Source organism: Mustela putorius, unplaced genomic scaffold, assembly GCF_011764305.1.
Source record: "Mustela putorius furo isolate JIRA1106 unplaced genomic scaffold, ASM1176430v1.1 tig00004035_pilon_pilon_pilon, whole genome shotgun sequence".
NCBI classification, from domain to species: Eukaryota; Metazoa; Chordata; class Mammalia; order Carnivora; family Mustelidae; genus Mustela; species Mustela putorius.
This window is the reverse complement of record NW_025422171.1, coordinates 5,201,152-5,226,948: the sequence shown is the minus strand read 5'-3', so window position 1 is coordinate 5,226,948 and position 25,797 is coordinate 5,201,152. Positions and strand designations below refer to the sequence as shown.

Genomic DNA, 25,797 nt, shown 5'->3' with positions numbered 1-25,797 from the left:
AAGTATTGACTTTATTTGTTGGTGGCTTATTTATTGTCTTAGCCTCATTTTAATTAAGTGGTGGTCTAGGATTTTTTTTTTTTTTTTTTTTTTTTTGCATTGGTGCTTCTGCTTGTAAGAGATTTTTAACTCTTTGCTTCATAGCTTGTCCTAGTTTTGAAGATTTTTGTACTTATGAGGTATGGTAATATCTCATTTAAAAAGCTGTAAATGTGACTTAAACGTGGAAGTCTTTGGGTAAAAAAATTAAAAGAACCGTTTTCCTTTTGAATTTTTAGACTTTACCTGCCAGTAAGATCAATACTGTAATAAGGCAAGGGTTTTATAAACTGTTGTTTCCCACCAAATGGTTGTTTGGTTTTGCTTTCTTTTTCTTTTATGTAACAGTGTTGTTTTCCTCATCCCTATTACAAATGAATTTTTTAAAAGATTTTATTTATTCATTTGAGAGAGAGAGCTGGAGAGAGAGTGAGAGCATGGTGGGGAGGAGGGGCAGAGGGAGAGGGAGAACAGGCTCCCTGCAGAGCTCCATCCCAGGACCCCGGGATCATGACCTGAGCTGAAGGCAGACGTTTAATTGACGGAGCTACCCAGGTGCCCCACAAATGAAATTTAAAATGTATGCCAATATTTTGAAATAAATATTGATTGTAAATTCTGCAACATGTAGATTAGTAATTTATACAAATTGTAAGTTTTACATAAGTAATTTTTCAGGTGCTCTAGTATTAATGTTATCTTATTGTTACATCAAATGTATAAAAACTATGGATTTAAATGTTCTTACATTGAAAACTAATAATAAAATTAGGAAATTTTACCTTGTGGTGATTTTATTTCATATTATAGTCACATATGTTTTCTTGGAGAATGAAGAAGGTATGTGGTATTTTGTATTTCCCTTGAATTTTTTTGCAACATACTACAATTGACATGAAAATTAAAGTCTGGTTTTATGTGATTTCATTAAAAAAGTAAAAAGAATTCTATCTCAGTTTAATGCTAAACTCCGTATTGAAGCCACTTTAGCACTCTTAGTTGGGGGTCATTTCAGCTGAGACAGGGAATTCATATTTAGTAAAAGGCCTGTAAAGAGAGAATATGCCTTTGTTTTCTGCACAAAGGCAAGAAAGTAGTTAAATCAGTCTTGAAACTATGTTGTCTGTCAGTTGAAAACAAAACAAAACAAAACCTGCCTCTGTAGATCTTCCCCAGAGCCCGGCAAACGTAAGCACCATACTGCAAACAGTGTTTGTTAGGAAGTTTTAGAATATTTGAGAGAAGATTCTGCTTTTTTGAACCGTAGAATTAGGAGGAATTCACTTGGTTTATATTTGAAGGAGAAAGGCTTTTCTGAAATAAGGTTAGTGAACGTATTTTCTTTGGAATGAAACCCCCTTGATTGGAATAAGAGTTAATATATGTTCAGCAAGAAGCTGCTTAGCCCTGCTGGTTTAGGAAAATGTCAGTAATGGAAATGCAGTAGGGCCAGCCAAATAGCATACTTGAAAGCTCAGGTTTTCATTTTTACCCTCAGATCTCGGAAGAAAGCTTCCATCAAATTCCCTCTTGGTTTTGTCTTTCTTCATTAGGCCGATTTTGTGAAAATTGCTCACCCTGAGCGCGCATTCAGAGAGGCGGCGGAAGAAGCTTGTAGAAGTATTGGCACCATGGTAGAAAAGTATGTTCTGCTCCCCTTCATTACAACCTCGGGTGATGTGGTCTTGTGGATTTGTGCTTGAGGAACTTGGTCTCCAGGGCTTGTCCCCGCAGGGCGGTGGGGAAAAGGGAGGGCCCTGGGGACAGGCCCTTGCGAACTCCTCCCGGGCTCCTGCAGCGCAAGGAGTTGTTTATCTCTGCTCATCTGTTCTGTCACTTGGCTTCCTTGTCTGTAAGTGAAGTAATAACATGATTTCCCTCTTAGAGTTAACTGTGGGGAAAATGAGACAATTGCTTCTAGAGTGCTTCTAGAGGCATCAGGCACATAGCTAATACCCACGCCTCCTATTGTTGTTTACATTGAGAGTTTTTTAGTACCTCAGTGGCAAGTTGGAGTTTCTTGATGATTCTGTGATTAAATTGCTATTGCACTAATGGCTGTGGGCCAGAGACAGGTAGCCTTGCGGTCCCTGGGATCTGGGGTGGGGAGGGCAGGTCAGGGGGTTCATTAAACTCTCAAGGAGGGCTGAGGTAGGCTGGGGCCTTGATGAAGTGAGTTATTTTCAAGCAATCTTAAGGTAAATTGAAATATTTTAAGCCACTTATGAGAGCTCATAAGTGCTCGTGAAAATGACTTCGAGGCGGACAGTGCCATGTTCAAAAGCACTTAGGTGTGAGACCCCACGCCAGAAAGGGTTGAAAGCCAGTGGGAGCGCCAGGGCTCAATTGGCAGGAATTTACAACTGGAAATCATTGGAAGGATTTCTGACAAAGCAGAAGCTGGAGGAGGAGCGTGGTGGCCGAGTGTGGTGGCTTCTTTGGTTTGACAGGCTCGCTGAGGACCCAGCCCTTCAAGAGATGCTGCTCCTGCTTCTGACCCATCGAGCAGCATTTGCTGCCTTTGGGACAGACAGTGCATGTGATTCTCTTACAGCCATTGAAAACCGACTCATTGACGGAGATAAAACTGGTCCCTGTGCACTGCAGACACGGGGCATGAAGAAGGGACTGGATTTGGAGGCTCCTTGGAAGAAAGAGCATCCCCCAGGGAAAAGCCCTAGGAAATGAGTCAGAGCTGCCTGGGTGCCTGCCTGAGGCACCTTGAACACTGTATTGGGCCTGATTTTAGATACAGCTCTGGAATAATGGATGTGGGTTCTTAATTTTGTGGGAGGACAACAAGGGAGCCATAATTGGTAGCAAAGTGTGGTCAAGAGGATCTGTGCAAGGTCTTCACTTCATCCTAGAGAGCGTTTCAGTCTTTCCTTCTTGGCCACACTCCGGTGGCTGGCCCAAGACCCTCCGAGGGCCGGGATTGCTCTCCGCCCTCATGGGGCGCCAGGACTCCTTTCCTCCTTGGGTCTAACTGCACTGTATCATTACCGTTTCTGCTGATCTTCGAGAAACAGGATGTGTATTCAGGTGCATGTGTAGAATTGATTGATTTTCGGGTAAAGAAAATAAAAGCCTAAAATTAGGTGTGTCTGTTTAGAGTTAATGCCAGCTTTAGACTAAAATGGAGACTTTATCTTAAGATCTCATGACATAAAACGCGTAACGTGGGAGATTTATTGAAACTTTTGAAGACGCTACAGTGCAGGCTCTCGAATGCCTGTCCTTTTGACATGTTGTAGCTCGTAGGGGGAGCAGGTCTGGAGGAGGTAGGTGCCCACACTGATATTCTCCTGGGCTTGTTGCCTGGGAGCGGGAGACATGGTATGCCTCCTGCCCTTCTTGTGGACCATTTTCCCACTGAGGTGACTGCCTCAGTTCCCTTGGTCTTGGGCGTGACCCATGAGAACCACAGAAACTCTTGGATTCTACAAAGCCACAGGTGTTTGATTATGCACTGAGTAGGGAACGTGACCATCTTTGAGTTCCTGAGTAGGAATGACAGATGATTCTTAACAGCCTTGCCCTTCCCTGAGGGTCCACGGGGCACGGAGCAGATTGTATCTAAAACCAGTTCACTCTTTAGCCCCAAGAGTGCCAGGACTTTCTGGTATCCAGGGAAGAAGAACGAACTCAGGACCTAGTAATGGGACTGTGGCTTGGGTTGAGGGCAGAGCTCGGGTTGGGGGACCAAGGACAGGATGGCAAGGCCACCTAATGATAACTACTATTTGTTCCTTCATAGGGGGAACATCTTATTTAACCCTTGGGGTGACCCGAAGTCTAACAAGCTGGGGGAGTTCAAATACTTGCCCAAAGTCACAGAGTGGTAGTAAGGCTGGTGTCATAACTCTAGTGTGGGGCCCTGAAGCCTGTGTCCTTGAGCTCTCCTTGACATGTGGGCCTGCCACTCTGGCCCCGGTGGGTAAAGGTTACCTGGGTTCTAGGCTCTTCACTTTGGAACTGTAGAATCTGTGTTTAACCTTCCTCCCATTATCACTTTTTTCCTTATTAAAGAAACAAATGGCCACGGGCATATTGCTAACAACGACTTTTCAATGACTTCACCCTACTTCATTCCTCCCACTCCCCTTCTCCTGTACACTCTTCTGGTTTCAGCTGCTGCTTGTGGCTTTAAATGTATCCGTTTACCTTTCAGAACACTTAGTACCTTGATGCTTTGCTTAAGGACTGCCTGTTTCCATACTAACTGTGGTTATGCTATTTCTTTCCCAAATGAAGAAACAAAACAAACCCCCAAACCTTTGGCCTCCGGGTATATGTATGCTAGGATGCGACACCATTCTCTTAATGTAAAGTTAAAAAGAAGGTGTTAAAAAAAATCATTTAATTTTTTTTCATTTGTAATTTTTCTAGGTTGAACACAAATGTGGAATTATATCAAAGTTTGCAAAAATTGCTAGCTGATAAAAATCTTGTGGATTCCCTTGATCCAGAAACCAGGTACTCATTCCTTTGCGTTCATTATGGTTGTGATTATAGGGGCAAGATGGGAAGACCACCCCTCCCCGCCGCCCCTCTGCACACACAGCCCTTGTTTGTCTGCACTCTTTCTCCCCAGGGGTCAACATGACTCTGGCACTTTCTTTAAGACTTCATTCAAATGGTGTCTCCTCCTCTTTGGTACCAGGTCATGCCCCATCCTCTGACGCTGCTTGTGTTTTCAGTCCTGATCATTTCCAGCATGATCTGTTTGCTGACTTGTTTACATCCCTCTGCCTTGCTAGACCGGAAGGTCCAGGAGGGCAGGGACTGGTCTGTTTTGTTCAGAGCCGCATCCCAGCACCAGCAGCCTTTCTTGGCCTGCCGGAAGTGCTTAACAAAGGAATGACTTCCTGTGAGTAGTTGGCAGTAACACTTAGCTCCCTGCTTGAGGTTCTATAGCTGGTGCCACTGGAAGACAGAAGCAAATTGATTTTATTGACTGGTTGGATGTCATGAGCCTTGAAATAATTTCTTTGGGTTCATTTGATTACCTTTATTATTCTGAACTGAAAAAGCTGAATTTCTAAGTCACTGCATAAAAACATTTGATAGAGGATTTTTGATACCATGTTTCTTTGCTCAAATGTATTTATTTATGATTTTAGAAGTGATTAACCCATCCATATATTACTTGTAGCACAGAGGTTAATATTTTTTCTTACTTGTTTATAACTTATATACTTTTTTTTAAAAGATTTTTTTTTAATCATTTGAGAGAGAGAGTGTACAAGCAGGAGGGAGCTAGAGAGGGAGAAGCAGGTTCCCCGCTGAGCAGGGAGCCCGATGTGCGGCTTGATTCAGGACCCTGAGATCATGACCTGAGCCGAAGGCAGTTGCTGGAACCCTGGGTTCTGGGTTCTAGGCTCTTCGCTCAGGAGATTTACCGAGCCACCCAGGTGTCCCACTTATTTACTTTTTATTTATGGGGCACTTCTTTTCACTCCTTGATTCTCTCTTTCCCTGCTTCCTTCCCTCCTTTCTGTCTCCATATGTGGCTTATGGCCCCCACATGAAGCCCTGTTCTGGAGGGATCAGCTGGTACTGGGGTCTTGTTAATTGGATATATGATTACCATGCTGTGTGGACCATACAATGAGGCTGTCTTTGGGGGATTATTTTCACCTGACTTCTAATATGTAGATAGTGGTTTGATCTTACTTCGCTTCATTGATCCTGGGTCTCAGGATACTAGTAAAACTAGCTGTACCATCAGAATAGTCTGTCTTTGCTATACTTTTAGGCTTGAGCATGATATTGTCTTCATTAGCAAAACAATTAAAAGTTGAATGCCTGCTCATAGGTATTTATACTCAATGGTACGACTTTGAGTAGAGACAGCAGGTTATTCATAATCTGACTTTGCTAAAGATTGGCTTTTCTACATTTAACGTAGAGAAATTGCAGTGGGCTAGCAGACTATTTTAGGTGCAAAGGATTTGTTCTAACAGGATACATACCTCATTTCTAGGTGTCACTAAAAATGCCAAGAGGATTTTTAAAGTAACAAAACGGTAACTACATTGGGAAAGGTGAGCTGGGCAGAATATCAGTATTCTAGAAAGGAAAGGTAACTTGAAGTGGGAGGAAGAAGAATTTGAAGTACTAAAACTGAAATATCATGAAACTTGTGCATCATCAGGAGAGCTGGCTAGCCCCCAGAGAGAACCTTGTGTGTGGTAAATACGTGTAAGATGACAAATTATAAAGTGCAAGTATAAAACAGAAAATTGTGGTTTTAACCAATTATCTTGGCATAACAGGTTATGAAAGAAATGATTTAAATTGAGTAGATGATCCTCTTATTCTTTGATACATTCTATGAAGTCCTTGTTCTATGAGCTGTTCAAAAAGTATTCCCAGAAGGGTCCCATTAGTTAAGTTAATGTACTGTCCGCTCTTAAACAGTTTTAGCTGATTGCAGTCTTCGTGAAGCCCAGTTATAAAGAAACCTGTTTCACTTGGGTTTTTCCAAAACTATTAAAAGCTTTCTTGTACGCAAAGAATATAACAAACACATCATCTTCAGAAAATAAAATGGAGGGAAAGTCCCAGTCACAAGAGCAAAAAAAAAAAAAAGCTGTAATACATTTTGAAATAAACTCAGGACCACAAAGCTTGTAGAACCTCAACACACACACACACGCACACAGGCATGTACACACATTGGGAAGCATGAGAGATGATATTTAAGTAGTGAAATGTATGTCTGTAAGTTTAGTGCTACCCAGTCCACAAAGGAAGATTTTTCTGTTGTAACTTAAAATAGATAATAAATAGATAATAAATAGGCAGGAAAAATCTGGAGAGAAAAGTACTAAAAAAGAATTGGTACCAGGTAGTGAGACATTATAAAACTGCTATATTTTAAAGAGCATTATAGGGACACCTGGGTGGCTCAGTGGGTTAAAGCCTCTGCCTTCAGTTCAGGTCATGATCCTGGGGTTGTGGGATCGAGCCCCACATCGGGCTCTCTGCTTGGCAGGGAGCCTGCTATCCCCTCTCTCTCTGTCTGCCTCTCTGCTTACTTGTGTTCTCTGTCAAATAAATAAATAAAATCTTAAAAAAAAAAAAAGCATTATACTTACACCGCCAGCATAGTCAATGAAAGAAAAGAAAAATTCAGACAGTCACGAATATATGCAAGACTGTATTTAGTATATGATAGAAGTGTTATTTCCTATCAGTAGGGAAAGACTTGGTTTTCAGTAAATGATGTTAGGTCAGGAGATAACTATTTGGGGGGAAAAAGTAGATTACTTAAAGATATGAATTGACAGTCTTGGAAGGTGAGACGTCTGTCTTCTCATGATACCAAAGTCAGACCACCAATAATTGATTTGATGATATAAAGACTACAAACTTTGGTATGGTAAAACTTTTCCACATTCAAAGTCAGAATACACAATGGGACAAATGTTACTTACATGCTAAAGGGTTATTATCTTTACTGTGTTAGGAGGCCTCACAGATTGCTAAAAAACAAAATAAAACAAAAAAGTGGATCTCCTGATAGAAAACAAGGTAAAGGATTCTTTCTGTGAAACTCTCACAAAATAAGGAATAGCGGGCAAATGGCTGTTAAACTTGGAACCGTGTAGCAAGTATAACACCGGGAATCGTGTGAAGTGGGGATAGCACACACGGCCTCTGCTGTTGGAGTGCTTTGGGTGGATATTGGCTCCTTGACTCTCTAGGTCTTTTTTCTCCTCTGTAGGAGAATAAAAAAGTACTTCATAAGATTATTATGAAGTTTGAATGAAGTAATGAAAGCAAAATATCTGGTACTTGGTAGTCATTCAAAGAACGGGATCCTACCAGCCTTCAAGAAAGATCGAACAAAGAGCCCTTCACTTAACAAAGCTGAAACAGAGCAGTAGTGTTCTAATGGCTTGGGATGATGGGTCCTCTCTGGTTAAGTGTAAACTGATCAGTATTTATGGAGGACACCTTTTTGGTCAATTTAATTCTTGGAACGTATCCTAAGGAATAAATAAGAATAAAGAGATGTATGTAACGGGGGTATTGGTCATAGCATGGATTACAGGAGTGGGGAAAAATGAAAATATCTTTAATCCATATGACCAAACATTACAAACATTAAAAACCATGTTTTTGAAGAGTATTTAAAGAGATAGTGCAGTGTTCAATGTTTGTGGTATAATTTTAAAAGAAAAACCAAGATACAAAAATCTATTTTAGTTGGCTCCCAATTATTTTAAATAAGTAGTATAATATATTCAAAGGGGATTGGATAGAAGCCAAGGGAAGGTCTTTTTTGTTGTCGGTGTTAGCCACAAGTTCATTGCCACTGAGATAGTATCTTTATGAGACCAGAGATGCTGCCTCTGCCTCTGCTTCTCAGGATGGGGTCCTGTTGCATGTTTCCCACCAGTCCACCTGGCCCAACAGCCAGACTAGTTGATGTTTCAGTGTGAGGGAATTAAGTGCCCCATACATATGTCCATTCAGAAACTCACTGAACATTTTTCAAGTATCTACTATGTGCTGGGCACTGTGCTAATTTCTTTAACCTTATCTTATTTAATTTCACATGTTCTTCATGTCAGTTATCTTTGGTGAGATTAGTGATTTCATTTTTCTCTACATTTCTACATAAAGCTGTTACACAATAAACGTATATAATAAACTTACCCTATGCAGTATATTTCCATTCCTGTTTATTAACCCCTGTTATCTTTCCCCCCCTCTAATTAAAATAAACAGAAAATGCCTTTGCTGGAAAAGAGAGAGGAGAGTGTGTTTTAGGTTGACTGTTCAGGAAGGGAGATCACCATGAGGTAGAGATAATGGGGATATTTTAGGGGCTTAAGTGAAGCACTTTACATTATTTAAGAAAGAAGGTAAGTGACTAAATTATTAATGTGGTCTATTGAATTTTCAGAATTTTAGAAGAACTTTGATTCACAATAATCGGGAAGATAAATATACCCTTTATGAAAAGTCTAAGAATGGCAGGATCAAATATTTAGATAACTTAATTCCAGAAAACTAGTAGTTTAAAAAAAATTATTATTGACAGAAAGAGGTGTTACACCTGAAATTGGTTCCAAGCATGCAGCAGGATTAAAGAGAAAGAAAACAATTCTCATTAGCCAAGAAACTCAGCTTCCGGCACAGCATCAAAGAATTTAATATTCTAAATAGCTGCTACTAGTTGGAAGAAAAACTGAAAATCTCAGAGTAGGCCTTTGAAAAATTGTCCAAGTGTTCACTGTTTTATGTTTTTAATTATTGGGATTTGGATGGAGTTGAAATAAATAAGCAATTATCATGGCGGCATCCTCCGGTTTGTCCTTCTCTGAATAAGGGAATAAGCTCTTACATGTAAAGCAAATCGTAATTATTTTTCATGTTCTGCAATCCATGTATTGACTTTTTAAAACATTGGTTGAAGCTATCTTTTGTTTCCTCTTTGCTTATTCTACTTAAACATCCTTATAAATCCTTTACAACCCAGTTCAGGGCTTTCCATCGTATGGCTCCAGTACAAATTCTGTGTTCTCCTAACAATTTTTCAAACTGTTTTAAATTAATTAATTTTTATTATGTTCTTCTAGCCAGCATATCGTACATCAGTAGTTTTTGATGTAGTGTTCAACAACGCATTAGCTGCGTGTAACACCCAGTGCTCATCCCAACGTGGGCCCTCCTTATTGGCCGTCACCTGGTTACGCCATCCCTCCTGCCCCTCCTTTCTGTAACCCTCAGTTTGTTTCCAGAATCCAGAGTCTCTCATGGTTTGTTTCCCTCTCTGGTTTTCTTCCTATTCAGTTTTCCCTCCCTTCCCCTGTGGTCCTCCATGCTGTTCCTTATATTCCACATATGAGTGAAACCATATGATAATTGTCCTTCTTTGCTTGACTTATTTCACTCAGCATAATCCCCTCCAGGCCCATTCATGCCAATGCAAATGGTGGGTGTTTATCCTTTCTGATGGCTGAGTAACATTCCATTCCATTGTATATGTGGACCACATCTTTTTTATCCATTCATCTGTTGAAGGGCACCTTGGCTCCTTCCATAGTTTGGCTATTGTGGACATTGTTGCTATGAGTTTGTTAAATGGAAATCATAAATGCTTTGGAGCCCACAGCAGTGGCCCCTAATTTGAGGGTGGAGGAAAGCCTTAGAGAGACCTCACAGTGGAAGAGAGGGTATTTCATGAGGTGCTAAGTTCATCACAGCACGGACTTCTGACCCTCATCCTGTAGGGATGGAGGACTAGAAGCAAGGTGACCCAGTAGGGCTAACTATAGTATATCAGGGAAAGGGGGGGCAGCAGCCTGGACTAGGATAGTGGCAGTAGGGAAGGAGATAAAGGGTTAATTTGGTTGATTGATCTATTTCTTTCTAATTGTCTTCCCCCACACCACCAGATAAATAGCTGCCATTTACTGTGTAATTTTCATATTGCCAGTAAAGAAGTGATGTGCAATTATTTCTTTCTTACATGTTAGTAATACTAGCATAAGCTCTGTGAGATACAGTCTTGTTTCCTGATCCCCTGATATGTATTTATCAGATTTACTTAAGAATGATATTAGATTCTTCTGGACATCAGGGACTGTGTGTTTTACTCTAATGTGTTTAAAGAGCTCTGTGTACCAGTCCAAGCTTTTATGGCATAGCATGGTAATGTCTTGTTTCCAGCACAGACACAATTTTCTTCCATTTACCATATGCTATGGATTCAGTATTTTAATTCCTCTGGTGTCTAATGGGAAGTAAACAATATCAAATGGACTTTTAACTAAAAAGGGAGAGGTGTCTTTCTAAGTATAAAATATTACAGGAGAAAATTAATGAAAAGTTGCCCCTTACTTTAGATATTATCAAGATACCTTCGATTCCACTGTGGGTTTTTTTTTTTTTTAATTGTTCTGATAGAATTGTTAACAGCAGGGAAAGGGTGGGAAAATTAGGCCTTGCTCCTAAGTTTGCAGATGCATTTGATGATAATTAAAAATGATGCTCTCTACAATGCAAACTAGTACTCACTCTGGAAATGGTAAGGAACCTTCCTTCACAAGTCTTAAGCAAATTCAGCATAAGGTGTACGGAAGCTGGTAAGTAAGGAACCTGCTTGATGATCTCTCTTTGAACTCCCCACATACTTTATTCGTATTCCTGTTAGGAACTTTACTACATCTTTAACCTTGTATTCATTTGTTCAAAAAGTATTTGTTCCCTATGAGACCATGCCTTATGAAACATACATGCCTTTACCCACAAGCCCCTTAGAGTATACTTCTGTTAAATATACATGCTAGTTAAAGCTGTGTTATAGTTATCTGAATACAGGCTTACCTGTTTGCAGTTGGGCAGCATGTGTGTGTCCCACAAGGATTTATTTGGTGGGTTGTGTAATGTATGTGGCAAACATTTTTTGAAGGAAAGACGGTGGACAGTTGAAAAGATGTCCATCTCTTCTAGAATAAAAGCAGCAGATAAATTTGACCTCATTGGAGTTGTCGTCATTCCTTTGGTTCAATTTAAGGCTTATTGTACAGTTAACATGATATATATGATACCAGATCATCTATAGGAGAGCTTAAAAGCCCAGTCAATCAGCTGGATGTTTTGCCTGATTTCTAAAATGTTAGGTTCCTGGTTTCAAACATATTATCTGTGTGTGCGTTTGTATGTGTGTGTGTGTATGCATACGTTTGGCTTTTGGGGAGTATTATTTAAAAAGTCCAATTTATTTAACAAGAAAGTGATTTTTGCTAATAATTATTATTACCTGTTATAACCTGGGTTTGTTTTGTTTATAGGCGAGTGGCTGAACTGTTTATGTTTGATTTTGAAATCAGTGGAATCCATCTGGACAAAGAAAAGGTGACTCTTTCTTCTGTGTTTTTCTGCTCGTTTTACTAATTTTTTTTTAAAGATTTTATTTATTTGATAGAGAGATCACAAGTGGGCAGAGAGGCAGGCAGAGAGGGGGGTGGGAAGCAGGCTCCCTGCTGAGCAGAGAGCCCGATGTGGGCCTCAATCCTAGGACCCTGGGATCATGACCTGAGCTGAAGGCAGAGGCTTAACGCACTGAGCTACCCAGGCACCCCTAGTTTTACTAATATTTAGTTGGTACCTTTATTGCTACAGTCCTTGTACGTTGCTTAAATTTGCATATCATACAAACTTTAGGTTATTTGTGTTCTGTTGTATTTGAATATGGTACTCTCTGGAAGTTTGTCTATCATCCATGGTAACTCAGAACTAAGAAATTACTTGAGACCTTTGGGGTGTTTCAGATGCCGTGTATCCTTGGTGGATGACCAGGAAGGAGAGGCAAGTGAACAGGAAAGCTAAGAATTTTGAAGATTGAGGTCTGGGAGTGGAGGTACAGGGACGATCACCGAGACCTTTACACAAGTGTACTTATTCATATTCTGCATGTCTTTGAAAGATCCACACAGTTTTGTTCTGGAAGCAGGAAGCAGGGCTGATGCAGTGTCTGCCCTAGAATACGAGGGACCATAGACATTGTTCAGACCCCTCCTTTCACAGACAGGAAATAGGGCAAAGTGACTGGTTCAGGATTCCATCCTTAGAGTCCAGAGTGTCTGACCCTGGCCACTTCTCTTTCTAGAACACAATATCCTACCAAGCCGAATGCCCTTGTTTCTGTAGTACACTCAGGGCTGGGAGAATGAGGGCGACTTGACCACCCCCAACAGATCCGCCTGCTCTGTGTCAGCTCCCCTCCTTGCTTCATGTCTATTATGGTTCTATTTTTTTTTTTTTGTAGTTATGTTTCTCCTACTAAATAGGACATAATATTACCTATTAATAGAGATCAGTTTATCAGAGTACGTTGGGAAGTAGAGGTCAGGGTCTTGGGATGTAGAGCACCTGCATTAGGTAATATCATTTTGCTTGTTGCTGGGTTTGAATAATGTTGGAGCCACTGGTGCACTGTTGTGTTTATGTGGCTTTAAGGATTCAGCACGAGACTCCTGCCCTAACCCTAAGCCTACACAAGCTGCCCAGCAGTCCCCAAGGCTGATAGGCTCTGCGGTACATTTATGTTGTTAAAAATGGACACATTGGCCCCTCCTCAAGCCAGTTCTTTATTAGTACTTCTCTGTATAGTGAATCTACTAGTCTCTGAGTCACTCAAATACAAATTTGGGGTTAGTTCACATTTTTTTATTCCCTATACTTCCATGTCTTAATTGGTTACAAAGTCCTCAGATAATTTCTGTAGAACTCCTGCATCTGTCTGCCTCCCTCAAACAACTTACCTTGAACCTTATCACCGTATACCTGGGCTGTCTGAAAGGTCTTTGTCTTCCTGATACTCATTATAGTTACTATTGATTAAGTATTTGATATTTGAAGCATGTCTTTTTCATCAGATCTTCATAACAGCTTTGGGGCTGTTTGAGTATTACTTTCATTCCTGTTCAGTAGATGAGGAGCTGAGGCACCTAGAATTATGTGATCTACCCAAGGTCACAGAGCTAGTAGGTGGAGGAGGCTCGGACTCCAGAGCCTGTTCAGCTGTCCCTGCCCTGGTTTCCTGCTAACCAGAGCCTGCCTGCCTCAAACACCTCCCCCCGAGGCCTCATGCTGAGACCACTGTGTCTGTGAAGCTTTTATCACCCAGGTGGAATTTTTTATTCCCATTTGACTCCTTTCATGCACATGGCATTTATCTTTAAGTGCCTGTTGTTGAAGCTGTTCCTCTTGCATTACTTACCTAAATTAGGGGCTTCTCAAGCACCAAGAATGCTGGTCATGCTTTTTCCAGATTTGGCCTTGGCAAATACTGAAAGATTGTGTGACGAATCTTAATAATGCTAGCTAATACTAATCAATTTTGATATTCAGAAGGAAGATAGCAGAGAGTAGTAGAGTCGCTAGGAGAGATAGGTGAATATTCTTGTTATTTTATGCAATCCTCAGGAAAGATATTTTTGAAACTTTACTCAAAAGTGTTATGTGTCAAGTCAAGGTCTGTTTCAACAACATTGAACCTGCTGCTTTTACTTCTCAAGTGTTCTTACAAGGATAGCTGCCCTTCCTGGCAAGTAACTCCCTGGAACCCACAAACATTAAAGATGCAAGTAAAGTAAACTTAGTGAACTCCTCTCTCTTAACTTCTGTGTCTGTTCTCCAAGGGGCTCCACTAGGACAGGATAAAAGGAGACGTTCCACTTCTGCAAAGGGATCTTGAAGGAGACCCACCTACATAATGTATACAAATTGTAAAGGCCTATGTATTCTTTCTGTATTCTTTCTTTTTTCTTATTTCTTAATTTTTAATTAAACTAAAATGAAATAAATAATTTCTTAATTTTTAAGGTCTCACATGAATTATAACTTAAAAATTTAAAATGAATGAAAGTGGGCACCTGGGTGGCTCAGTGGGTTAAGCCACTGCCTTCGGCTCAGGTCATGATCTCAAGGGTCCTGGGATCGAGTCCCACATCGGGCTCTTTGCTCAGCAGGGAGCCTGCTTCTCTCTCTCTCTCTCTCTCTCTCTCTGCCTGCCTCTCTGTCTACTTGTGATCTTTCTCTGTCAAATAAATAAATAAAACCTTTAAAAACATAAAATGAATGGAAGTTTTGTTTTTTTTTTTTTTTTTTTTTTAGCAATTATTTGCTAGATAACACGACAATTTCATAGAATTCTTTGAGTTCAGAGTACTGCATCTTTATCCCAGAATGATGAAATGCTACTGGAAATTGAAGGCAGGAAGTAAACCCAGTTTTTAATTTTCTGGGTATTTTAACAGGTGATAAATTCTTTGAAATAATTGTATTACTCCCCACCCCCTCCCATCCCACCCCAGAGTAAAAGGCTTTGGGGAATATTTTTGGAATTACAGTGTAATTTCCTGGTCTTTTACCTCTTTGGTTATTCCACTGGTTACCATTAGGTGGCGATAAGTGGCCATCGTAGAGACAAAATAGGTAAAGAGAAATCTGGACTATAACGACATTGAAGTATCTGAAAACTAATTTTTCCCCTGAAGTTTGAATTCTCGATATTTTAATTTTTTTTTAAATGGGCTCCATACCCACCGTGGAACCCAACATGGGGCCCAGTATGGGGCTTGAACTCACAACCCTGAGATCAAGATCTGAACTGAAATCAAGAGTCAGATGCTTAGCCCACTGAGCCACCCAGGTGCCCCTATATTTTAAAATTTTGGTTGTTAATATATACTTTATTTTTCCCCAGCATCTTATCAAGTGTACATCGGCATTTTAAATACCTTTTAAAAAGTATTAGTGCTGCTTAACTTTTTTTGGGGGGGTCATAGTACAGTTTAGAATGTTGACAGCTAGTGACCCCCATCCCAGAAAGTTCTGCATCTGATTTTACCTGAAGTCATTATAAGAGCAGGTCCAGATGCCCACCTAGTTTTCTAATAACAATAACTACAATTACAACTTTTACGCTTGTCCTGCAGTAGATCGGACTGATGATGTGGACTACTCTATGTTTTCTCCAAAACATTTGTGGTGCCCCCTTTGATAATACACATTTTCTCAGGCGACTGTATGTCCTAAAGGTGTGACTGCCAGAAAAAACCCCCGTGGGTGTGCCAGCCACGTCACTGTCACTGAGTCGGCAGGCCGACGGGTGCCGGGTGCGGAGCTGGAAGGCGCGTCCCCGCCCTGCGGGCTCCACCGCTGTCCGTCTCTGCTCAAGTGTGTGCGGCCTCAGAACTGCTACAGGGCAGCCGCTCTGGGTGTTCACTTTACTCTTGTGAAGACCTGCAGAGATTTCCTTTGCTTTCCTTTTGGTCTCATCTTTTACGACCCAGTATATTTTCATATTTACCCTTCAACTTGTGCTCTTTAACCTACAAATACTTACAAGTATCCTATTGACTAGATTCAACCACCTGCTATTCTCCAATTCACTTAACTAAGAGGTTATCTTGGGGGATAGGGAAGGATCCTGTATTTCCCAATGTTGTTAATTTCAGAGATTATTTATATAACTAAGGTATAAAATAGAACTCTAGAATTTACATAAATCTTAATATATAGAAACACTATACAAACTGTTAGGACATTAAATATCTATCGAAAGGAGAATTAACTTAAAGTAAATTATTATGTATTTACGGCATAGCCAATATACTCAATGTTCATTTTACTTAACATATTATCTTCTTCAATTAATTTAGCCACATATGTTGCTTTAGCATCCTTATAGATGGTCTATTAAATCAGTTGTGAACTTTTACTTTCAGTGCCTTAAATAACTTTTACTCCATCTGCATCTAGCGTAAAAGAGCAGTAGACCTGAATGTGAAAATCTTGGACTTGAGTAATACATTTCTTATGGGAACTAACTTTCCCAACAAGATTGAGAAGCATCTCTTACCAGAACACATTCATCGTAACTTTGCAGTCACTGGAAATCATGTCATAATTGACGGTCTACATGCGGAAGCCCCAGATGACTTGGTATGTGCATTCTGCTCTCTCCATAGTCCAGCTGCCATCTGAGTGTTGCTACTGTTTTAACCCAAAATTCAGTGATAATATAATCATACCTTTAAGAATACTTGAGTGTTACTAAGCCCTAAAATTCAACTGTGGGCTTATTAATTCCATAAATGCTTTGAATGATGAAAATGGTTTAATCATTCATCTTTCATAAAGAACTCCGCATTTTTAAAGTATGATCAATAACAATTGATATTTGAGACTACTCAGATCTTTAATGTTTGTAGTCTTTGCCTGGTTAAAGATGCTTGATGGCACACGCATGGGGTAATAGTTTTTTCCAGCATACCCCATACCAGAGAACTCTATTCAAGAATGTGTATCTCCTACTAGTGTATGATTCTAAAAACTTTACTCACCCTATATAAACCCTTATTTTATTTTTAAAGCAATGATCACCTATACAATAGAGAAGCAGGAGTTAGCCTACATAGTCATTGCATGGGCCTTTGTGTCCTGGTACTTATTATACCTTCTACCATTTCTATTTTAAATACAGGTTCGAGAAGCTGCTTATAAAATTTTTCTTTATCCCAATGCGGGTCAGTTGAAATGTTTGGAGGAACTGCTCAGCAACAGAGACCTTCTGGCAAAGTTAGTGGGGTACTCCACATACTCCCACAGAGCCCTCCAAGGCACAATAGCCAAAAATCCAGGTAAGCTTGTTCACCCAACTTTTCAGGACAAAATAGGGTTTTTGTGAAACTGAACTTCTGATTTTAAATACCTATAAATCAGTGTTCTCTTTTTAATATATTCAGAGACCCACTTACTGAGTTTTTCTACATTTTTATATAGAGCTAACTTTTAACTAGAGCTAATAATTTGAAATATATTCTCTCCAGTCAAGGAAATTTATTTCTTGTGCATGTTATGAGAGTAAGTCATACTTAAATTTTCACTGATGCTAATTTCAGGTATTTTCATTTTAACTCAGCTAGTTTCTGTGGTCAGCCTAACCAAATTGGCTAGAATTAGTGTGAAAGAGGAGGAAAGATCAAAATATCTGCTGAAGACAAGGTTGAATATAGGCTGGGGCGATACAAACACATAGTTATAGAAACTTTTAAGACAGAAGAGTGCTAGATGGGAGGGCTTGCATTCGGTGGGGAAGAAGCATCCCGGGGTGTGTGAGAGTCTTTCCTTGTGCTCTATTGAATTCTTTTTGATTTAGAATGTATAAAAGAGTTATATGATAGTAATAATGTAAGTGTATATAGTAAGTTTTTTCAAAGGCATGTTAGATAGTAGTCATGGTTCAGACTCTGACAGGAGGAGGGTAGTTGTGATGGTGGAACTGTTCAGATTCAACATATCTTCTAGAGTTCAAATCTATGAGACTTGGTGATGGGTCCAGGGGGGTAGGAGACAGCATGTTGGGTACCCTTGGTTTCTGGTTGTGCATCTGGGTGGACGTGCCATTCACAAATAGATGTAACAGTAGAAATGAGCTCTGTAGGAGGAAGACCAGATCGTGAATTCTGTTCTGTCTTTATTCCTCCCATGCATATCCTTTCTCTCTCTAGTATGTTCCTATCTTCTCCAAAGTATTCTTAAAAAATGGCTATTTCTTCTGTAAATGGCCGTTCCCTTGACCCGTGAAGGCTCTCCGTGAAACCATAGGCACAACATGCTCAGTTCTTCATTCATGTTGTTCCCTGCATAGGGCACAGCTCCCTTCCCCCAGTCTGTCTGTTAAAATCCTATATAGTTTTTCAGTGCTCAGCTCAAAACCTACCTCTTTCACAAAGCCTCTTCACTATTCACTTCCCTTAGATGCCCATCTCTGAACCCCCTAAGTGTGTACAATTTGTTTCATCCCATTTAACTCCTAAGCAGATCTTATGCCATTTTGTATGTTTTTCTGTGGTCATTGTTGTCACCAGGTTGTTGGAATAATTTCTCCTAATTATTAGATGTACAGTTAATCTTTGAATGATGCGGGGGTGCTGACAGCCCCCAAACTTGCACAATCAAAAATTCACATGTAACTCGATTCTCCCAAAGCTAAACTACTAATAGCCCACTGTTGGCAGGAGGCCTTACTGATAACAGATGGTCGATTAGCCCATATTTGTTATGTTGTATGTATTATATACTGGATTCCTACAATAAAGTAAGCTAGGGAAAAAACTTCATTAAGAAAAACATAGGGGAAAACACATGTACAGTACTGTACCGTATTTGTTGAGATATCCTTGTATGAGTGGACGGCCCAGTTCAAACCCATGTTGTTCAAGGGTCATGTATAATAATAGTAAGATACTTACTCTGGGCCATTATTTAATTTAGTTTCTGTGCAGCTTTGTGAGGTAGATGTTTGTATCCACCTCATAGGATAGAAACCCAAGGTATTAGTTACAGTGCTAAAAAGTGGCAGTTAGGTTGAAACCTAAACCCATGATCTAAATTTGTGGTCCTAATAAGCTGTTTGAGACCAAACAGATGATATAAAAGACATCTTCATTCTCTGTTTTCATCCACTGATTCAACAAATACTTTCTGAGTGTCCACTACATGTGAGATAAGAGTCTAGGACTTAGAAAGAAATCAGTGTGTAGGTCAGACGGGAATTCCTGCTCTTGTACATTTAATATTTCTGTCAGGCAAATAACAACAAAATACCTAGCTAAGGAACCCAGTAGGTTAATAGTTAATACAAGTTTGGAGAAAACTGAGTGGGGCAGGGGATAAGGGAAGTGAGCATGTGGTGGTGGTGTTGGATTTTAAACTGTGTTACCAGGCAGGGGCTTGCTGAGGACGGGGGGCGGGGGGCATGTGAGTGTAGATCCGAAGGAGCAGGAATAAGCAAGCATATGGCTCATTAGGGGAAGAAAATTCCAGATGGACACCCAGCAGGCTTGGAGGTCCCTAGGGTAGCTTGACACGTTTGAGGAAAGCAAAAAGGGCAAAACGGGGAGTGGAGTGAGAGAGACGGGTGGTAAGATGTGGAGGCAGATGAAGGAGGGACTGTGTTGAGTAGGGCTTTTCCTGCAGTGAGATGGGAAGTTGTTGAGGGGTTTTGAGCAGAGCAGTAAGGGGATCGGACTTAAATTTTGCTGGCAGGTCATGTGCTGCTGACATTGAAATAGACTGCAGAGAGGTAGGAGAGGAAGAGAGGCCATGTAGAAGCTGTTTCGCAGTCATCACGATGAGAAGGATGGCAGTTTGACCAAAATGGTGGCTGTGGAGGGTTTTGCAGTGTGTCCAATTCTGGATATATAGCATTTTGAACTTTTTAACCTGCTCAACTGGAAAGATACAGTGAGTTACTGTTAACTAAGATGGGGAGGACTGGAGGGTTGGTTTGGTTGAAGTTAACTTGAGATGCCAGTTGTGTCCACATGGTGATGTTGAGTAGGCCGTTAGATGTGTATCTGTGGAATTGAAGAGAAAGTGCTGAGCCAGAGATATGAATCTGGGTCTTTATTTATGTATGCAAAGATTTATTTATTTGAGAGAGAGAGAGAACGCATGAGTGGGGGAAACTCGAGGAGAGGGAGAACATGTCCCATTGAGCACAGAACCTAATGCAGGACCCATCTCATGACCCTGAGATCATGACCTGGGCCCAAATCAAGAGTCAGACACTTAATCAGTGGGGCCACCCAGTTACCCTTGGGTCTTTATTTAAATTCTTGAGATTGTATGAGATCTCCAAGGGAATGAGTATATCTAAAGAACAGAAGTCCAGGAAGTGAACTCTGGGGCCCTCAAAGTTTAAGAGGTCAGAGATATGAGGGGAAAACCAGTAATGGCCACCAAGAAGGAGCATGAGTGAGAGAGGAGAAAAATAAACAGAGTGGGTGGTCCTGGAAGACATCCTGAAATGTCTTAAGGAGAGAGTGATCAGTTGAGTCAAATGCTAAGGGCCAAGTGCAGTCTGAAGAAGGTCAAAGATTGACCACTGAGGTGAGCAGTGTGAGCTGGAGGTCCCTGGCCCTGTAGCCCCTAATGCCAGATGTCATCACCAGTGAATCCATTGCTCACTAGGTGGCTAGTGTGGTCACAGTTTAGAGTTAGGCTGTTGTGCACAGTCACACAGGAATAAATTCACAGGAATTTAAATTCCTTAAGGAATTTAAAATTTAGTTGGGGAGATCAGTTATATAAACAGAAAGATAATATTTATCTTATTTATCTTATCTATAATTATATTGTAGAGATCAGTGTCTTCTTAGTGCCAAATGAGTGGTGTGTGTAGGCAACAAAGTATTGTAGGATTTTAGGAGCTTGGGAAGTTTGTCCAATGCGTCTGTGCTTGTTGAGGGTTTCATGAGGGAAGTGAAACTGGAAATCAGAGGTGAGGGAATGGTGAGCTTTCCAGCAGAGAGGGGGAGGAAGGCAGGATGTAAATAAAGTAGGTGGGCGTTCATGTGACAGTTGAATTAGGAAATAATTTTCCAGGGAGGAATTACTGATTTTCAGGGGCTTTCAAACTCCTTCTTTGTAATATGACAGTTTTTCAGGTAGATTAATTGAGGTAGATTTTTCACACGTAAGATAGCTAGAAAAACAAAAATGGGTGAAAGTGAGTAAAAAATGTTTGGAAATAAAAAGCATGCACAGACTTACTTGAAAATACTTCCCTATGACAGCTGATATGATACCCTGAAATAAGATCTCATTTTTAATGAAATAATCTTTTTTCTCAAAGGCCTAATACCATTTAATATGGTGCATGAGGCAGTGTTTTCAGAATTACTGTATCCAAGGCTTGTTAAAGATCGACAGCGGCAGGAAACTCCATGGCTTCTTGGTTTAGGTTAACCTTCATTCTTTTCTCAGGTTTTTATTTTACTCAGAAAGAAGATAACTTACATTGGAGATGGCAGGAAACTTAAAACCATATACAAGATCATCTGGAAAATATAAAAACAGTGTTTGTGGCAAACTCTAAAATACATGTGAAAGCTCTCTATACATAAATCAGTGGCAAAAAGTGGTAAATTAAAAAATACACGTGAAAAATTCCCTATCATGGGAAATAATGATAGTTGTACTATATTGCCCTTTATGAGTTTGTAATAAATATATGACAGCTATGGCTGAAGTATTTAGGTACTTAAAAAAATCCTAGCAGAGGTTCAATTTCTAATATTCTAATATTTGCATATTTTCTTTTGGAATTGATCCTGAAAAGATGATTCTTGGCTGTATATAAAAAACAAAAATAATTGTCCCAAAAAACATTGATTTTTTAAAATAGAATTTTCAGTGAATCATGCATATGTGTGTGTGTGTGTATATATGTATATAGATATATGTGTATATATGTATACACACACACACACATTTTATTTATTTATTTGAGAGAGAGAGAGTATGAGAGGGGAGAGGGTCAGAGGGAGAAGCAGACTCCCCACTGAGCAGGGAACCCAATGCAGGACTCCATCCCGGGACTCCAGAATTGTGACCTGAGCTGAAGGTAGTTGCCCAACCGACTGAGCCACCCAGGAGCCCTTTTTAAAAAAAAATTTTTTTTTTCAGATTTTATTTATTTATTTGAGAGAGGGAGAATGAGAGAGGGGGTGAATCATGCTTCTAAATTGTACAGATTTTTATGAACAAATCAGAGTCTAGCTATCTTTTTAAAACTTGGGAAAAATTGGAATGGTCTAAAAACTTATTTTTTTTTTTCTTACAAATATGAGTAGATAGAAACACATTGAAATTTTGATTCTTATTTTTAGCTCCCCATTCACTCCTCATTCTGGGGGATAATTGAAGGCTTTGGATTATTACTATGTTTGTTTAATATGTTTTCTGATAAATTGATCATCATCATCTAGAAATATATTGTATTATCAACCCTGACACTTTGAAAATGAACACTTTAATGGCATTGTAGTGCATAAATTATGACCATTACATTCTAATTTTAACAGGTATGTTCATTTTATTTCATGTAATTAAAGACATTTTCTTTTTTATTTCCTTTCTAGAGACTGTCATGGAGTTCCTTGAGAAACTATCAGACAAACTTTCTGAAAGGTTAGTTTTTATTCTACTCTTTAGAGTGTGTATCATGTAGTTTTTTTAAAAAAAGACTCGATTTACAAAAGATTAGGAGGTGACCTATTAAGAATGTAAGTATGGGAATATCGGGTCAGATCTGTGGACTAGTCAGCAGGAGATTGGATTAACTGTGAGGAATACTTAGAAAACACATAGCTGTCTTCCTAAGGTGACAATCTTGAAAACATAGGCTGTCCCCTCTGATGGACTAGTTCATTGTCTTAGGAACCCATCATTGATGTGTAATTAGAAAATTTTTTTCAAGCCTTTTTGAAGCTATACGTTTTTAGCTTGTACCACCAATTTTATAACAAGTTCATAAATAGTGTTTCTCTTCTTTTGGCCTAAATATCGGTGGGGGCTGGATGTGGTGAATTGATCTGTAGTTTGGATCTTTAGAACGATATGCCTCCACTTTCGTAGTTCTCTGTAGTGAGGCCCTTTGTGGTCTTCCTGCTTTTCTGTCTTTGATAGAGTCACTTGTCCTTTGCTGAGAGGCCACACTCCAGCAGTCTTCAGACATTTAGGATTCCAGGAAGGGGCATGTCATGGTTGTCTCATAATGCTATTGAACATTTCCTTTGCCTTCTTGGCTATACCAACATGTTAATTTTTAGCTCAGATCTCCATTTTCTATTACTATAAACTCATGCCTTAGAACCCAGTCCTCTCTAATTTGGATTATAATTATAAATTCTAAACTTTTCTTTTAATCTAGGGAACCATTGTGGCTTTGATTTAATAAAGGCAGTGTTAAGTATGCAGTTAGTTGAGAATTTTCTCTGCTTTATTAGTTAAGTGGTAGTATTCTTTCTTCCCTTGATGGTAACTATTTATTTTGAGCAAATATATCTTCATGTTTTTACAGTTATATATATGAACTAATTCTAACAGAAACTTCATATTAAGCACAACCCAACTAGAGTTTTTCTGTAGGGGAGAAAGTATTAATAGTAACCTTAAATCTCTGTTCATATTTTTGAATAAAAGGTAATTTGTTGGTCTCTTACCTTTTTAATGTATAGAAAAGAGCAGTGACTTAAAGTTTGCTAACCTTTACATGTATTTGTAACATTGCTAATTTTTCCAAGCTTTAATACTTTCAAGTCCTATGTCTATCTACTAGGATATTTTCTAAGGTAGAAATTGTGATAATTTACCGATGATATATTGCTGTTCCTTTTAACGCAGATAAAATTTGGTTACATTTGGTTATAAAACTGGTTCCATTTGCACTACAAATTACTTCCAGTTTTATCATGAATACTAGAAATTTACATAATAAATCTATTTTTTAAAAAAATTATTTAAATTCAATTAATAAACATACAGTGTACTAGGAATTTCAGAGGTGAGTTTAGTGATTCCTCAGTTGCATATAACACCTAGTGCTCATTATATCAGGTGCCCTCCTTAATGCCCGTCATCTAGTTACCCCATCCCCTCAGAAAACTAGTTCTTTAATAATGTAAATATTAAAATTTTCTCCTAACAATGAATGATAAACCTGTTTTACAGAACTGTAAAAGACTTTGAGATGATACGAGGGATGAAAATGAAACTAAATCCTCAAAATTCTGTAAGTGATGATTTTGGAACATTTTTGATGTAATATAAATGGTCTATCAGCTGAAGTTCTTATCTTTTGACTCTAAAAGTTTCTTGCGATGTGCTAAAGGTGTGTATAATCTTGTTTCTGATCCCTGGTCTTGGTTCTGATCCTTGGGTTTGGTGAACAAAGTATTGAAATACTTGATCCATATGTCTGAGTTTGACATTTCCAGGAAAAGCAGTATTTTTTTGTTGGTTATTTGACATAATACTCACGCATGCTCATACGTATATACATACTTATAAATGTATATTAACAACATATATTGATATATACTCATGCAAATTCTGTTTCCATTATACTGTAAGTGGGCTTCTCTGTTTGAAACAGGCTCAGTGGAGGATTGATCTGGCAGGTGGCAATTTAACCATCACTGTTAGCACTGCAGTTTACTTTCTTATTTGCTAATTTATGGAGCTCAGTTTAATCCATATTGACCTCAAAGTATACCCCATCTTAACACACGAGCCCTCCAGGAGACCCGCTATATCTCTAGCCCTGTAATCCTTGTTTCAGCGAGCCCCTCAGGTTATTGATTACTCCCCCCGCCCCCCACTTTAAGTTACTAAATCCTATAGATTCTACCTGCAATTCTTGCCTCTCCATGCCCATTGCCACAGCCCTGGTTGAGGTCATTGTTACTTCTTACCCAGATTATAGTTGTAGTTGCCAAACTGGTTTTCCAGCCTTCTGTTCTGGCTCTGGTTTGGACAGCTTAGCAACTTACCTAGTTCATGTTAGACATAGGGTAGGTACTCAGCACTTAGTCGAAATATGAGTGAATGAACAAATGAACGAATAAATGAATGACTTGCCACCAGAGGGATTTTGCCAAAAAGCAGATCTGATCTTATCACTCTGTTTAAGATTTTTCAGTGGCTTGCTGTAATTCTCAGATTTACCTTCCTATTTCTTAGCTTTCCCACCAAGCCTTTCCTAATTTTGCTTCTACCTGCTTCTCTAGCCTTATCTTCTGCTGCCCCTTTAAGTCAAGTTAGTGTCCCTAGTTCCCTACTAATAATACCTGTGTGATGCTCTTGTGCTTTTTTTTTGCTTACTTACTGCTTTGCTTGTCCTTGCTTTCCTTTCTTGTGCTTTTCAATTCTGACAATCTCCTTTTTTCTGTTTTTCAATTTTCTGTTCCCAGTATTTATGTGCCAGCAACTATGATAGGTAGCTTGCTGTCATTCACAAACACTGTACACAGGAATGCCTTTCCCTCTCCCTCATCTGGTTGCAGTGTGCCCCGTCTTCCAAACTCAGCTCCAGCTTTGCCTCCTCCCAACATTTCCTGACCTTCCGCTGTGATTTAAATACCCTTCTCATGGGCTCTGTTTCACACAGTGCAATGTCATGCACATGACTACTATACTCTGGATGTGGAGTCACTTGTCTCTCTACTGCCTAGGTCATATTCAGCTCCTTGGTACAGGGATTTGGTCTTCCTGGGTTTTGTTCCCCTAGAGCCTGCACTCTCTGGTATGTAGCAGATAGTAAGTGGTCATCTGTTGGAGGAAATGTGTCCCAGGAGCTGACCACTTGGGGGCTAGAGTTTCGGGGATGCTGGGAGAAGGAAAGTCAGCCTGTACGTCTTACGTTGGCTGCATTCCTTG

General features: G+C 39.6%; 1 protein-coding gene across 1 annotated transcript in view; it reads left to right on the top strand.

Annotated features, from left to right (window-relative positions):
* The window catches only part of LOC101679652 (mitochondrial intermediate peptidase), a 174,119-nt gene that overhangs the window by 4,316 nt on the left and 144,006 nt on the right, over window positions 1–25,797 (top strand). Inside the window, exons 3-9 of the mRNA XM_004774353.3 lie at window positions 1,593–1,681; window positions 4,429–4,515; window positions 11,853–11,916; window positions 16,330–16,512; window positions 17,054–17,210; window positions 22,500–22,548; window positions 24,091–24,151. Coding sequence (XP_004774410.1) covers window positions 1,593–1,681; window positions 4,429–4,515; window positions 11,853–11,916; window positions 16,330–16,512; window positions 17,054–17,210; window positions 22,500–22,548; window positions 24,091–24,151 — 690 coding nt within the window. The remainder of the gene's footprint in view (window positions 1–1,592; window positions 1,682–4,428; window positions 4,516–11,852; window positions 11,917–16,329; window positions 16,513–17,053; window positions 17,211–22,499; window positions 22,549–24,090; window positions 24,152–25,797) is intronic.